Source organism: Nicotiana tabacum, chromosome 6, assembly GCF_000715075.1.
Source record: "Nicotiana tabacum cultivar K326 chromosome 6, ASM71507v2, whole genome shotgun sequence".
In the NCBI taxonomy this organism is placed as follows: Eukaryota; Viridiplantae; Streptophyta; class Magnoliopsida; order Solanales; family Solanaceae; genus Nicotiana; species Nicotiana tabacum.
Genome location: NC_134085.1, coordinates 174,633,438 through 174,649,481, shown reverse-complemented (window position 1 = coordinate 174,649,481; position 16,044 = coordinate 174,633,438). Strand labels below are relative to the sequence as shown.

At 37.1% G+C, this 16,044-nt stretch overlaps 2 protein-coding genes and 1 long non-coding RNA gene across 6 annotated transcripts; 1 reads left to right on the top strand and 2 right to left on the bottom strand.

The window, feature by feature from the left end:
* Positions 1-3,137: 3,137 nt before the first annotated feature.
* On the bottom strand, positions 3,138-5,143 carry LOC142182195 (uncharacterized). The gene is made up of 2 exons (XM_075256238.1): positions 4,492-5,143; positions 3,138-3,853 (listed from the first exon to the last, which is right to left on the bottom strand). Exons 1-2 carry the CDS (start codon positions 5,141-5,143, stop codon positions 3,138-3,140), a joined length of 1,368 nt encoding a protein of 455 aa, XP_075112339.1.
* Positions 5,144-9,611: 4,468 nt separating this feature from the next.
* LOC107771028 (uncharacterized) lies at positions 9,612-14,034 on the bottom strand. Of its 3 annotated transcripts, XR_001644731.2 has the most exons (4): positions 13,897-14,033; positions 12,934-12,979; positions 12,750-12,851; positions 12,519-12,657 (listed from the first exon to the last, which is right to left on the bottom strand). It is a non-coding gene; the product is annotated as an uncharacterized LOC107771028 (long non-coding RNA). The 3 variants fall into 3 exon arrangements; XR_012710974.1 differs by lacking the exons at positions 12,519-12,657; positions 12,750-12,851; positions 12,934-12,979 and adding exons at positions 9,612-9,754; positions 9,888-9,973 and having other exon boundaries at positions 13,897-14,034; XR_012710975.1 differs by lacking the exons at positions 12,750-12,851; positions 12,934-12,979; positions 13,897-14,033 and adding exons at positions 9,612-9,754; positions 9,888-9,973 and having other exon boundaries at positions 12,509-12,649.
* On the top strand, positions 11,962-15,579 carry LOC107771027 (protein NRT1/ PTR FAMILY 4.6-like). 2 transcript variants are annotated; one of them, XM_016590355.2, is made up of 5 exons: positions 12,007-12,100; positions 12,182-12,287; positions 12,480-12,697; positions 13,863-14,303; positions 14,383-15,579. In XM_016590355.2, the coding sequence occupies exons 1-5, from the start codon at positions 12,098-12,100 to the stop codon at positions 15,394-15,396; spliced, it is 1,782 nt and encodes a 593-aa protein (XP_016445841.1). In that variant the 5' UTR covers positions 12,007-12,097; the 3' UTR covers positions 15,397-15,579. The 2 variants fall into 2 exon arrangements, with proteins under 2 accessions (XP_016445840.2, XP_016445841.1); XM_016590354.2 differs by having other exon boundaries at positions 11,962-12,287.
* The last annotated feature ends 465 nt before the right edge of the window (positions 15,580-16,044 follow it).

The following is a 16,044-nucleotide window of genomic DNA, read 5'->3' as shown; positions in this document are numbered from 1 at the left end:
AATGAGAAGAGGAAATTGGTCTTCTCTTTTAAGATGTAACAAGTCTAGAGCGTCTTATTACTCGAAAAATCGGTTATAATATTTAGCACGAGCATGGCTTGAATTTCCACACTTTTTTTCCTTCCTTTTTACTCCCCTTTAATCGCTAAGAATTAATCTTCATACCTCTCAAAACATTGTAAACTCATATAAGTTCTCACGATAAAATTGTAAGAACATAAAAGATTTTAAATCTTACACCAAAGAGTAATAGGAATTTATGAAATGTGGATCTCAACTTTTGTTTGAAAGAAAGATGTTAAGTACTACTAAATATTATTTAAGATCTTTTTTTTTTTCACGTATCAAATTCGTATCCATGTGTTAGCATCAATAGAGGATTAGTTATTGTATATCACAAATAGATTACTACTAAGAAACAGATTCTACTTGAAAAAGAAAATAGTGATTATAAATAGGTCAGGGAATACCTACCAACTCTCTTTATCTACATACCTCTCTTCCTTAATTGTAGTGTTTAAGAAAAGGAGCAGTTTGCCCTTAGTTTATCTAATCACATCGCATGTGGTTGTATCAAAACCTGGGTCTTAATTTACTTGCCCTGAAGAAGTTCTCTTCTGCTAATTAATGAACAGCTAACGAAGTTCCATCTTTTCAATCAAATTGTTTATAGCATGGATTCTTCTTCTGTTTTATTTTTTCCTAAATATAGTGTTAACACTCAAAATTTTAGACACACATTCTTCATTTCGAATGGGGGACTGGATGTCATGGTTGGGTATTTCTTTTCCATGATAAGTTTCGGATCAATCAAAACATAAGCTTTTAGCATAGATTGAAAAAAGTTGTTATATATAAGACTTTACTAATATCTACAAATTTTACGTATCGGTACTTAATATTAGAACTAAATACAATAAGTTTTGCTGGAGTTAGAATCAATGAAGCAATGTAGTTCACTTTTACATAATTACTGAGTACTACCATATATATGTGTTAAAGAAATCAGTGTGTGTGGTGAAAAATCTGGATATACTTCAAGCCGTATACCTTGTTAGGATCACTTTCCAAAGAGAATTATTTGTCCCTTACAAATACTCTCTCGCGATAGAATGAAGTAAAGCCAAGAAGAAATAATAAATCAGATCTCCAAACACACAAGTATCAGTACTGCAGTTACCAAACTTATGCAATTTTTCTTAAGGAAGAATGTTGGTATTTGAGATATATCGCAGGATATCTTATGCCACAGAGTGTTCCCCTATTTATAGAGGATGTCTATGTCTCAAAACTACTGGAAAAGCACCAGAAAACACTAACCAAAAAGGTGCAACGAATCAACCTAAGCAATATTTGAAGCGACGCAACGCTTCGCAAAGCAACATGTTGTATCAGAACTTTAAGTCAAATAATTGTTTCCCTTTTGTTTATTTCTGCTATTTTCTCTAGAAAATTCCAACAATCCCCTACCATTTTCAAGTGAAAATAACAACCCAACAATTCCTTTAGAAAACAAGAGACAAGTGAATCCATGCATAAATGAAGTATCTAGCGATTGAACTTCAAATTAGCGGAATACAATTTCTATTAAACTGAATAGTCCGGTAAGACAAGTCTTTTGAACCGACCACCATATTGTAAAATAGGATGTATCTCACACATGAATTCTATTACATTATTCCTTTATAACCAACACCATAAGGCCTTGTGTTCTAATCCTCTCGCGAATGCATAAAAGCCAAACCCGAGCTTCTTGAAGCGGCCCACTTCGCATCCACATAGGTAGACCCTTATTAACGTGCTCCTGCAAGAACACCCACCAATAGGTCTATTAAGAATTTATAAACTCAACCTCCTTTTTAACAAATTGCAGGACAAAGCACTTACTTTAGGACGGTAATACCAAGTGCTATCAACCAATAAAGAATGTTGTCATTCATTGAACTCGAGACTGGATGTTGTATCAAGTGTCAAGTTGAGGCTTCACCCTTAATGGTCTTTCTTTATGGATTTTAACCCAATCCCTCGTGATGTTCTCAACACCAAGTCCCTTGCCAATCCCTTAGTCAATGGGTCGGCAAGACTCGGCAAGATTATTAAGTGAGCGTACATAGTCAACAATGATCACCTCATCTTTAATTAATTGATTTATATAACTATGTCTAAGGCCAATATGCCTAGACTTTTCTTTATATATATGATTGTACGCTCAAGCTAAGGTGACCTCACTATCACAATGGATAGAAACCGGTGGCATGGGCTTAGGCCATAATGGAATATCAAAAAGCAAATTTCTCAACCATTCCGCTTCCTTAGAAGCGGATGACAAGGCTACAAATTTTGCCGCCATAGTTGAATCTGTAAGACACGTTTGCTTGTTGAGGAATAAACCTCTTGATCAGTTATCCAACTTGCATCTGAATACCCTTCTAGTATAGCGGGATCCCCACTATAATAGATGCCATAATCTAGAGTTTTCTTGAGATACTTTAGTACTCTTCTTATAGCATGCCAATGATGCTCACTCGGATTGCAAGTATATCTGCTCAACTTACCCACTGCATATGCAATATCGGGTCTCGTACTAGTCATAGCGTACATCAAACACTCGATCAACTTAGCATACTCAGGTTGAGCAATTGGCCTTCCACCATTTTTTTTCCAATTTAAAACATGAATCATACGGTGTAGAAACAGGATTACAATCAAAATGATTGAATTTCTTTAACACTTTCTCAATATGATGAGATTGTGTTAAGAAACCCCCCCCCCCCACCATTTCTAATAATTCTTATACCAAGAATAACATCCGCTTCTCCCAAGTCTTTCATGGAGAACTGAGCGGATAGAAATCTCTTGGTGGTCTTGATCTGTTCCATGTCGGTCCCAAAAATTAACATATCATCTTCATACAAGCAAATGAAAACTCCTTTACCTTTTTCAAATTTTGAGTAAACACACTTGTCTGATTCATTGATTTTAAAACCATTAGATAAAACTACTTCATCAAATTTTTAATGTCATTGCTTAGGGGCTTGTTTTAGCCCATACAATGATCTTACAAGTTTGCAAACTTTCTTCTCTTGTCCTTTAACTACAAACCCCTCGGGTTGTCTCATATAGATTTCCTCTTTTAATCACCATTCAAAAATGCTGTTTTGATATCCATTTGGTGAATTACTAGATTGTAAATGGAGGCCAGTGCAATAAGCAACCCTTATCGTGACTATTCTAGCCATAGGAGCATAAGTCTCAAAGTAGTCAATGTCGTGCTTTTGGGTAAAACCCCTTACCACAAAGCGAGCTTTGTATTTATCCACGGTACCGTCGACCTTTAACTTCTTCTTGAACAACCATTTACCATCTATGGGTTTGCAACCGGGTGGAAGATCCGTTAGGATCCAAGTATTATTTTCCATAATAGAATCTATCTCATCTTGGATAGCCTCCTTCCATAATGGTGCATCTGGAGATTGCATGGCCTCATTAAAAGTAGTGGGATCATTTTTCATATTATAACAGTAAGGAATTTTATTTCCAGTTTTATCAATTGAACCTTCTACTAAATAGATGTAGAAGTCATCTCCATATGTCTTTTCTTTTCTAACTCTCTTACTTCTTCTTACTTCAACAATGTCATCTTGATTTTCATCATTTTGAAAGATTGATGATTGTGAAGTGGAAGAACTTGGATCATCTAGAACAATATCTTTTGATCTAGGAATTGATACAAATCTAGTTTCATCAAAAATTGCATCTCTTGATTCAATGACGGTATTAACCGAGTATGAATCATTTGGTTCAATGACTAAAAATCTGTAGGCTTTGCTATTTTCAGCATATCCTATAAAATCTGCATTCAATTCCTCTTTCACCCAACTTTTTCCTTTTAGGTTCCGGGACTTTAACTATGGCCCTACATCCCAAACTTTGATATGACTCAAATTTGGTTGTCTCTTGTTCCAAAGTTTATATGGGGTTATTGGATTCCTTTTATTAGGAACCCTATTAAGAATATAACAAGCCGTTAACATAGCTTCACCCCAATAGCCGTGACTTAATCCGGAGTTAGACAACAAAGAATTAACCATTTCCGTTAAGACTCGATTTTTCCGCTTGGCGACACCATTTTGTTGTGGTGTATATGGTGCCGTTACTTGATGCACAATACCAGTGCTTTGGAAAAATGTGGGATTATAATATTCTCCACCCCTATCAGTCCTTAGACACTTAACGCAAGATTCACATTGCAATTCCACCTCAGTCTTATAAATTTTGAATTTTTCGAATGCTTCATCTTTAGAATTTACAAGATAAACTTTGCAAAATCTAGAGTAGTCATCAATGAATATAATAACATATTTCTTTCCTCCAATTGTAGGAGTACTATGAAAATCACTAAGTCACTATGAATTAATTCAAGCAACTTAGTACTTCTCTGGATACTTGGAAAAGATTTCTTTGTGATATTTGTTAATATGCAAGTTTTACATTTTTCACTATCCACAATCATCACTGGTATCAAACCACATTTAGACATATCCTTCATTCTATGAAAATTAACATGCCCCAAATGGGAATGCCACAACGAAAAATTAGAGTCAATGATGTAAATAGAAACTTCATCATTCATTGCATTGTCATTATTGATAATTACATTTAACTTAAACATGCTATTGGCATAATACCCCTGCCCAACAAATACACCACCCTTAGACAATATAAACTTATTGGCTTCAAATACTTGTTTGAAACCATGCTTGTTCAAGAGGCTACCAAAAACAAGAACTTTTCTAACACTGGGAACATAAAATACGTCATTTAAAATTAACATCTTTACAGATGTGAACTTCAATTTCACTTGTCCCATGCCCTTGACTTCCACAGTTGAAGAGTTCCCCATGTAAAGGACGGTCCCATCATCAACCGATGTGAGTGACTTGAAGAAAGAACGATCACTGCACACATACTTGGTAGCACCTGTGTCTATCCACCAAGAATTGTCATTTTCAATAACATTGATTTCAGAGATCATGGCTACAAAGTTGTCCTTTGATGCCCCTTGGTTTCCTCGACTCTTCTTTCTTTTCAAGATAGAGCAATCCTTCTTCTTGTGGCCCGGTTTGTTGCATTCATAGCACATACCTTGGAACCCCTTCTTCTTTTTTCCATCATCATAAGGCCTCTTCTTATCGTTATATTGTCCTTTGTGTGGTTTGTAGGACTCCCCATGTTAAACAATATTAATCTTGTCATCTTGAGTGATAGGCTCCTTGGATTCATCCTGCATGCGGAACTCTTGTTCTACACGAAGATAATTGACAAGTTCTTCCAGGGACATGTCCTCCTTTTTGTGTTTAAGACCCCGTTTAGAGTCTTTCCATGACGAGGGTAGTTTATCAATAATAGAAGACACTATAAAGGTTTTATCCATCAAAATTTTGTGTTGGACGAAATGGCTTACAATACGCTGAAATTCATGAAATTGACCCATGACTAACCGACCTTCTACCATCTTATAATTATTAAATTGTGAGACAAGGAATTTCTTACTAGAGGTATCTTCAGACATGTACTTGTTCTCTAGAGCATCCCACAGTTCCTTAGCGGTCTCCATATGTTGATAAATATCAAATAAAGCATCCGACATTCCATTCAATATATAGCCTCAGCAAATGTAGTCATCATTATCCCATTTCATCCTTGCCCTTGTGCTTTCCAATGGTTCCTCTTCGCCTTCATTGGCCTCCGGTGGACGAGCGATGGAAATCACATACACAACCTTTAGTGTTGTCAGGAGGAAGTGCATTTTCTTTTGCCAACGGCGGAAATCAACTCCACTAAACTTGTCAAGTTTGGAAAAGTTGGTGGTGAGATCTTTCAGGGAAGACATGATGTTAATTCTCTTTGATTGTTAAGAAATCAGTGTGTTTGTGGTGAAAAATCTGGATATACTTCAAGCCGTATACCTTGTTAGGATCACTTTCCAAAGAGAATTATTTGTCCCTTACAAATACTCTCTCGGGATAGAATGAAGTAAAGCCAAGAAAAAATAATAAATCAGATCTCCAAACACACAAGTATCAGTACTGCAGTTACCAAACTTATGTAATTTTTCTTAAGGAAGAATGTTGGTACTTGAGATATATCGCAGGATATATTATGCCAAGAAGTGTTTCCCTATTTATAGAGGATGTCTATTTCTCAAAACTACTGGAAAAGCACCAGAAAACACTAACCAAAAAGGTGCAACGAATCAGCCTAAGTGATACTCGAAGCGACGCAACGTTTCGCAAAGTAACATGTTGTATCAGGACTTTAAGTCAAATAACTGTTTTCCCTTTTGTTTATTCCTGCTATTTTCTCTTGAAAATTCCAACAATATGTCACCAACAAGTGTTCCTTTTGTTTTTTGATAAAATGGACACTTTCAAGCCCAATTCAAAAATTTGTTCAAGAGAATCAAGGGAGAAATTCAAAAATAACCAGATTTGCAAGTGATCATTCAAAAATAGCCACATTTCAAAAGTAATCGAAATTTAGCCACTTTTCATGTAAAGATAAATCTGAACGAAATCACTGTTCAAAATTCGGAAAAATACTCCAGCATAATATACTGGAGTTCCAATATAATATACCAGTCCAGCATAGTATACTGGAGTTTGGAGCACCGGTGCTCCGGTCTCCAGTATATTATACTGGAGCCAGCAAAGTATACCGGTCCAGCATAATATGCTGGAAGTTCATACACAGGTGCACCGAACTCCAGTATATTATAATGGACTGATCTCTGTTGCAGCAAAATAATGGCTATTTTTCATTGACTTAGTAAACGCTGGCTATTTTTGAATGACCAATCCGAAAACTGGCTAGACCGTGCTATTTTAACGAGAACCAAATAGAGAAACCAGAGACCAGGCTTGTTAAGATGACTTTCATCTCTCGGGGAAAGTGCACATATAGCCATTCTCAAGGATGCTATCTAGAGACTAGCCACTACTCATTTTGTTCCGAATTTTTAAACTAAAAATCTTAACTTTATGACAATTCAGAACATTTTTGTCCTTAAAAATTGAACTGAAAAATAGAATTTCAGAATGCACTAGCTAATTCCTAAATAGCAATCCGATAAAGTGGCTATCTGGTGTCATTTCTACTCTTCTTTCTTTGGAATAAGAAATTGGATCAATTTCAGATCTTTAATTCGTAGGAACATGCCCTTCAATAAACTATTTACATTTCTAAAAGCTATTGAACAAACCTCAATTAATGGCCCTTTAAGATGTTGATAAGCTCATCAATAATTTCCAGACCACCTAAATGAAATTGTTTAAATGTAAAAAAAAAAAAAAACGAACAATGTAAAGGTGAAAGCAGTGAGTTCCCCTAGAGGCATATGCTTCATAAGTTTTGGACGGATTGTTTGATCAGAGGACTAATCCAAATTTTCCCAAGAACTTTTAGGATCGATCCATATACCAAACCAGAGGAAGATGAAGAAAACTCAAGTTAGTTAATACTACTCTATAATGCTAAAAGAAAATCCAAAAATCAGTTAGTCCGTGGTGGTTGAGACCCCCCAAAATTTGGTGGTACCACTGTCGGTCAGATAAATTAGCACTTTGCGTCTCATGAAGGTAAAAAAGGTCCTTTAAACTATAAATGAGTGTACCAGGGACATATTTTTAGTAAGATATATCTACCAACCAGATTCCTGAACGAGTGTCTTTTCAACTTCGGATAAACACTGCACGCATTTAACAAATTTAAGCGCCCAAGTGCCTGATATGAACACTTTCCTACCAACATTCTGAAGAAAGTATAACATAGTCATGTGAACTAATTTGAGAATTTACACTTTCTATGTCATTATACTAACATCTAAGCTCTTTCCCGTCTGCAGAATGGTTTGACTGTTTCCTAATTATACCAAAACACTTTTCAAGAAAGGGCAAGAATATTCTTAGAGAATGTCAGCTAGAGGGGATGAAAGAAAAGACTTCTAAACACAAAAAAATCTCAAGAATTCCAGTTTTCCCTATGATAATCTCTTTCATCCTCCATCTTACAAACGTCACACTCACTTTTCAGACTGGCTCTTCAATACGTGAATTTTTCATTCTTTACATGATAGAATTAGATTACAAAAGCTTATGACTTCAACTGTACAAAGGCTATGCCCCTGTTTCTTTTCTGGGAATGAGCTTCCTTTTAACTACTCAAGTTAAACCAAAAAGAGAGTACAAGGACAGTGGAGCTTATAGATAACTCAGCAAATAGAGTCATACAACAAGGGCAAGAATAAACAGATTGACAGGTAGCTTGTCTCAAGTTTAACTCATTTGTATGTTAACTCAGCAAAGAGTTGCAGGTTACTACGTCTCTCCAGCCAGTAAGGAAAAAAGAATTATCACAACTTAGCTAACGATGTCAAACTTGCATATGCTAGGCATATCAATTGCAACAGATGTATTTCCTCAAAACCTTCAGAGTGTTTCAGAACTAATTTTGCTGAACTATTTTTTTTTTTCTTAATATATGAATCATTTGCTGACATTTACACCACGGTCCAATATTTTAAATCGTGGTGAAAGCTAAAAGATAGTTTAATTTTTTTTGGTTTCGTGTAGTAAATATATCTGGCATCTTCCAGATAGGACATTCAAGTGGTCGACTTAGGTTTCAGGATAGCACCACTGTGGCACTGTCCACTGGAGTTCCCTCATTCAGAAGGAAAAGGGCACATGTGAACCCTGACTCCTGAGACCAAGCAACCAATCAGGTAAGCCTTTTCCTGTCCAGGTCCTTTTCCTAACAAAAACTTGCTATCTCTGTCCAGAAATAGTAATACTTATATCCACTTCACATCCCACTCCCATCCACCGGCTCTCTCCAGAGGACAGATACAGGGACTCTAAGACAAAAATGATAGGCACAGAAGAGTAATGTTAAAAACTATGTGGCTACTGGCTCTTCATCTTGAATTTCCCAAGATAATGAAGCAAACAATTTAAGGATTCAAAAAGTATTCAAGCAATGCAATAATCTGAAGGGGAAAAAACAGATGCATTTCTGCCCAGTTAGTACAGATAATACAGCGGGAACACTAAAAAGTCTGAGCCACAGAAAGGAATGAGGAGGACATCTTTGACCCAATTCACCAATTTCTTGACTAAGGCCTCCCTGTCACAACAGGAGCTTTAAAAATTGAGCACAAAATGCTTGGTAAGGTCCCAATAGGAATATCATTAGCAACCATCGAACATATTTACTATTTTAACTATTTTATGGGCCTAAAAGTTAGTTGCCGCATGATCAGCTTGCCACAACCTGGGACTATGGATAAGAATCCAGAGTCCAAACACTTACAAGATGCATTGTCGACTAGGCATAACCAGAGATGTCTTAAATGATGGTTTTCCAGCTCCTTCAGTTGAGCATAAGAAGGATGTAGAACATCCGAAGTCCACCGAACGGATGCAATGGTGGATGAGCATCATCATAAAGTTTTGCAAGATATTTGACTTCAGATAATGATGAACTTGCCCACATATTTATAGGAGATTATAACAAGAATGCAGAAAAGAAAAAAAAAACTAACAAAGGAAGAATTAAAAAAAAACAAGAGAGGAAAACATAATTGCGAACTTAACAGTAATGTCAAAGATTCCAACTCTTCTAGATGTCTCAACATTCCATATATAGGAACCAATAATCCCTTCTTACTTTGCAATGCACGTCATGAAACCAGCACCTATAATTGTAACATTTCAGTTTGATGGCCAAAAAATAACACCACTTCCATAAAATCATTACCTGTTTACTATCAAATTTATGTCATGGTAATGCAAAAACATTCAGAAGTACTGAAGTTAAAAAGTTCTTACAGCTTAGGTTAGGCCGGTCTCATCATTCACGCAATTCCCCCGTCCATCGATTGATCACGCGAGTACGCATCCAGTCAGCGCATTTTCTGCAACGGAAAAAAAACGGAGCAGATTTGACTCGGCACAACCTAACGATACATCCAATACCAATGATCTGTGCCTAGAATGATTTAGAAAAGAACCCAGTGATCAAAGCACACAACATAAAATTTGGAAAAGCACATGCAATGCTGATCTTAAAAATAAAAACCAACACCCGGAAAGGGAGTCAGGGATGTATCGTGGTATTTCATCATTTCTTGCAACAACATATATGCGATATGATGGTGGAAATTTTTCTAATGTCCAAGCATATTAAAATATCCTGGAAATATTTAGAAACTATTGGATTAGCCAAGTTCAAATAATTTTTCTTATCTTGGCCTATTTAAAAACAGAAAAGAAAATAAAGCTTATGGAATACCATCTCTTTATTTAAAAACAAAATCTGAAATCACAGGGTACACGATTTGGAAGAAGGCTAATTTGGTGTGAGGACTATAGGATGTCATTGGTGCAAACAATTTCAATTTTTTGAAAAGAAAAATTATGACAATGACATGATTGATCTAAAGAATATATATTAAGGGGATAAAAAATTTACAAATTTCTGTGCCATTACATAATTGGAAAAGGCTACCCGCTAGGCCGCTACAACTTGATACCACTCGCATGAGTAAAAGTAAAATATATTATTTTTTGTGGTCAAGCTACTACTGTTAGGTTTTCTTACTTCATGTCGTTCTATCTGAAATTGCTTGCTTAGACAACAGAGTGCGACAGGACATTAGAAGGAAGCACATGCTAAATAGCTATGACCTTAAGGACTTCTAGCCACTCAATTTTGAGACCCTTAGGAGTATAATTCCTATAACCAGAGGGTCCACATGGATACTTGCAGACATGAGTTCCACTCAGATGATAAGCTGAAATTAATGCCATAACTCAAGTACCAAGAAGAAGCAATGGCAAAGTTGAGAACCCTCTACAGACACAGCCAAGGACAAGCCCCACGTGAAGTAGAAACTGACCGCTCTTTATAGACAACAACTATAATGAATAACTTCATTTTACCAAAGAGCATCAAGACAGAGATAGAGCAATTCTAATAAATTATATCACGAGATACAAAGAAAATCGAATAGAGAATATTATTAAACAAAATGAGATGACCATTCCATTATACAAATGTTCAAACTATAGTAATTCATCATACAAGCAGGAGGGTGAAGTTTAACATAGTTGTTCAGTTCATCATCTTCCACCTGAACCCTCCTCTCTTCTCCCCGTTTCATGTCCCTCAGGATTCCAACCTCAGTGTTGTGCTCACAAAGACACAAAAAGAAAAAGGTTAAGGAATGGTATTTGAAGCTTATTTTTCAAACAGAGCCCTGTGACTCAAGGTAAGTTAACATCTACCAGGGCATGGACTATATCTGGAAGAAGATCAAAGCAGAGGGAGGGGAAGATGTAACACTGAGTTTTGATTTAGAAAAGAGAAGGCGGAGTGGGATAGGAGTGAGATGAAGCTGAAGATAAAACTAAAGGAGTACAACATCCCATCATGAGTTTTATTTACCTTCCCAACATGCTTGAACATGAGATCTATTTCATCAGATGATTTCAATTTATTGGACTCCTTTCACCCTTACAAAAGCATTACATCACATGCTACACAGAACATATAGCACTTTTTGATAGAAGGAAGAAATATGACGAGACACACAAATACTAGAAAACCAAACGTCTACAGTTAAAAAACTAAAATGAACCAAGCAGCTCAAGCCAATATAAAGATGAAATTATTCCACGTAAACTATGTTACTAATACTCGCATACCATTCTGAAAATAGTTATGAGCGAGCACTCACCACTTCTTTGTTTTTTTCTCCTCCCCCCCCCCCCCCACACAAATTATGTACCAAGAAGCATGTACACATAAATATATGAGGTTTTACCATACGTTAAGCAAAAAGATATTACTAAGTGCAGGGTCACATTCAAAGATTCCAGATTTTTCTACACAATTTGACATCCCCATCCTTCTAGTATTTAAAGGTGACACTGCCATAACTTCCTTGTTGTACTGGACGACTTACCACTAGGGACTTCTACATCAAGATCCCAGAAACATCACAGAGAGAGAGAGAGAGAGAGAGAGAGAGAGAGAGATGGTGCACATTCCCGCTCTCATCTCTTCTTTTTTATATTCCCTCCAGCAAATCTTTACTAAATTTATGTGCACTGTGCTGCAGGATCATGCGAAGACACTGACCATGTGGGAAGGTTACGTGGACTGGAGAAACAGGCCAGCCATGAAAGGATGTCATGGAGGTGTGGTTGCCGCCTCTTTTGTGTTGGGTCAGTAAACCACCTCTCCTCATGCACATGTTGCTTTCATTACAATTTGAACCCCATACACTATGTTAGCTTCTAATGCTACAGCAATGAACTTCATGAATTAGTACTTATAAGCTGGCTAAATTTATTTATCAATAGTAAAATATAGATTGTAACAACTGACAATCTGAATATTTTCAATTGTGGACGTAGTGGTGGAGATTTTGGAGAACTTAGCCTACCTGGCAAATGCGAGTAATCTAGTCCTTTATCTATCGAAAACTATGAATTTTTCTCCATCTGCTTCAGCCAACATAGTTACCAACTTTATGGGAACTTCCTTCCTTCTCGCTCTACTTGGCGGGTTCTTATCTGATGCTTGCCTCACCACCTATTACATCTATCTGATTAGTGCGGCAATTGAATTTATGGTAAGTAATCTGTGTCTTTGAGATTATCTTTTGTTCAATAACATGCACTAACCAGATAACATTAGTTGAATCTCTTTGAGATCAATGTTTTCCTAGCATTGTATAGTCTGCTACTATCCAAAAGCATAAGTAGATAGAGTACACCTTCCTAGACCTGCCAATCTGGATCTTAATAACAATCACAGGAAACTGGACAAAAGGAATAGGATATCATTAGCAGGCGCGCATCGTCTTACCATTGCAGCAATATGAGAAAAACAGGCGGCTCTTTTAGGTCTGCATCTGAGATAGCAGAATTCAATGCAATTACCAATTAGTCCATAAGAATTATAAGGATATATGAGGTCTTCTGTGGAAGAATCAGTAATGCCACACTCAAACTATTGTCATGAATACACTAAGAATACTAGCAAACACACACTAACAATAGTAGCAAGCATAAGACACACTTCATTACTTTACTTACCCCACATCATGTATAATCCTATTCATGCCATTTAATAACCTGTGGGTCAGTAACATAGTAGAAACAAAAATTATTTATAGAAGAACAAATGTTTGTACATCAAACTTCACATGTCTTGAATTCGCTCTATCCAGTTAGATATCAGGAATGAGAAAATTGGGACCCGGCACAATCACCCCATTGATGACCGATGGTACAGAAATTGAAGCAGCTCATTTTCAGGTTATTTTAAATGAAAAAGACATACTGATAATAAAATGTTGCTTTAGCTTTCATGGAGAAATAATGAAAGCTCAATATACAGAAATACATTAACAAAAATCACAACTTAAGATAGGTATTGAGCACCTGACCAAAGTCCGTTTCATCCGACTTCACCAGGTAAAATTCTCAAGTGATCAAGACTTTTATAAAGAACTGTCCATGGCTTTTCTCTGACCCAGAAAAAGATGGGCTTTGTGTATGGACATAATAGTTTTGCAGGGACAACTGTATGGTTCTCAAAAGGAAGTACCTATGCTTCCTAACATGATGACAAACATTCTGCTTCTTTCTTAGTTAGCATGGTAAAGAAAACACGACACATAGCCTTTCTCCTTTCGGAGACATGAAAGATAACCACTCAGAAGATGATAACATGAGACATATAGCAGGACGGCATGTCACATGGATTGTTAATAATCAAAACTATTGGAACAGGGACTATTGATGCTCACATTTCAAGCTCGCATACCTTCCCTGAGGCCGCCTATCTGTGCATCCATAAACAGAAACACCTCATGTAACGAAGCTGGTCATGGCCAAGCAGCAATGTTATTTGGTGGCCTCTACCTGGCGGCCTTGGGTGTTGGAGGGATAAAAGGCTCACTTCCTGCACATGGAGCGGAGCAATTCGATGAGAATTCGCCACAAGGAAGGAAGCACAGATCTACCTTCTTCAATTATTACATCTTCTGCCTCTCTTGTGGAGCATTGATTGCAGTGACATTAGTAGTATGGGTAGAAGATAATAAAGGCTGGCAGTGGGGCTTTGGTATCTCAACCGTAGCAATATTGAGCTCAATTGCCATTTTCCTCCTAGGATCTGGGACTTACAGGATCAAAATTCCCAAAGGAAGCCCATTTACAACCATTTTAAAGGTATGTTCTAGACTTCTAGTGCTTGCATCCTGTACCACCATACTAAAATAGAGTAATCTTCATTGAATTGTTTCAACAGGTTCTAGTAGCAGCATTTTGCAACTCTCTTTTTCCTAAGAATTCTATCAGTAATGTGTTAGACACAAGGAAATCCCCCCAAAACACAACTGAGATAAGTCAGGAAGAAGAAGGACATGGGGAATGGAAGGAAGAAATTCAGACTGAAATGAATGACCAGAAGTTCATCGATAAATCAACAATGAACAAGGCAGCCTACCCATCACTTCACTGCACAGTCAAACAAGCAGAAGAGGTGAAAATAGTCGTCAAGATCTTGCCAATATTTATGTCAACTGTTATGCTGAACTGTTGCTTGGCTCAGCTTTCAACATTTTCTATACAACAAGCAGCCACCATGAACACATATATTGGTGCTCTAAAAGTTCCACCAGCTTCTCTTCCAATATTTCCAGTCATATTCACCATGATACTGGCACCAGTATATAATCATATTATAATCCCCTTCGCCAGGGCAGCGACTAAGAGTGAAATGGGCATTACTCATCTACAGAGAATCGGAACCGGGCTATTCCTATCAATTGTAGCCATGGCTGTTGCAGCTCTAGTGGAGATGAAGCGGAAGAGAGTGGCAGCGCAATCTGGCTTAATGAATTCAACCGAACCACTTCCTATCACATTTCTTTGGGTAGCACTGCAATATCTGTTCCTGGGATCAGCTGATCTCTTCAGCTTGGCTGGCTTGATGGAGTTCTTCTTCACGGAGGCCCCCTTAAGCATGAGGTCATTGGCAACAGCAGTCTCTTGGGCATCACTAGCCATGGGTTATTACCTCAGTTCAGTGATCGTATCAATAGTAAACCATATAACTGGTAGGTTTCAGCGAACGCCATGGCTCTACGGGAGTAATTTGAATCATTATCACCTTGAAAGGTTTTATTGGTTGATGTGCATATTAAGTGGACTAAATTTCTTACATTATCTCCTCTGGGCTACTCGCTACAAGTACAGATCAACAGAGCCTGATGACCAGAGAGACAAAAATGACAACACACCGTCAGAAGCCCAGCTATAGGTGTTCAGTGTTCTTCAAATGCCAAAAATAAGAAGAGGGTAAGAGGGAGGGATCTTAGCAGAGATAATTGTCAGTAGCATTAGTTTCTAAAAGTTGGAGCAGTCACAGCCTCAGATGTTTTGATTGCTTTTCAAATACCAAATTCGTTCTATCACTAATTGAATGCTATTAAACTATATTTTTTATTTGCTCCTTGATATTTAGCAATTAGCACATATACTTTTCATTATAACAGGGTAGCTATTGTCGTATAAAAACCTCTGAATTAGTTAGCGCTACGATGTGTTTACATCTAATAGAGATATGACAATGTAAAAGTCAAAGGAATATAGGTTGCACCAATACCATGCATTGGATTAAGCTACTAGTGCTAAGAACAAGACAGAGAACTTCAAAAAACTTGGCAGTCAGAGAATTGGGAACTAGAACGAGAGGCTATTAGCATAGAATTGACAGCAATTCACAGAAATTTTTGGGATTAGCCTTATGAAAAATAACAGTAGCAGAAATCACCATCTTTCCAATCCTTGTCTATTGCTTGGTTTACTGGCACACTACTTTGAAGCTTGAATAGATACTGCATATAGAACCCCGTCCTCATGCCAGGAGAACTTTGCCGATGAGAATCACGGAGACAGTCAACATACA

Excerpts from the sequence above, each read along its gene's own strand:
- LOC107771027 (XM_016590354.2), top strand. The coding sequence starts at position 12,098 with ATGGTGCACATTCCCGCTCTCATCTCTTCTTTTTTATATTCCCTCCAG. Across the intron at positions 12,288-12,479 it reads TGCCGCCTCTTTTGTGTTGG|TGGTGGAGATTTTGGAGAAC; the intron begins GTCAGTAAACCA and ends TTGTGGACGTAG. Across the intron at positions 14,304-14,382 it reads CATTTACAACCATTTTAAAG|GTTCTAGTAGCAGCATTTTG; the intron begins GTATGTTCTAGA and ends TTGTTTCAACAG.
- LOC142182195 (XM_075256238.1), bottom strand. The coding sequence starts at position 5,143 with ATGTGCTATGAATGCAACAAACCGGGCCACAAGAAGAAGGATTGCTCT. Across the intron at positions 3,854-4,491 it reads GATTGTGGATAGTGAAAAAT|ATTTTATAGGATATGCTGAA; the intron begins GTAAAACTTGCA and ends AATTGAATGCAG.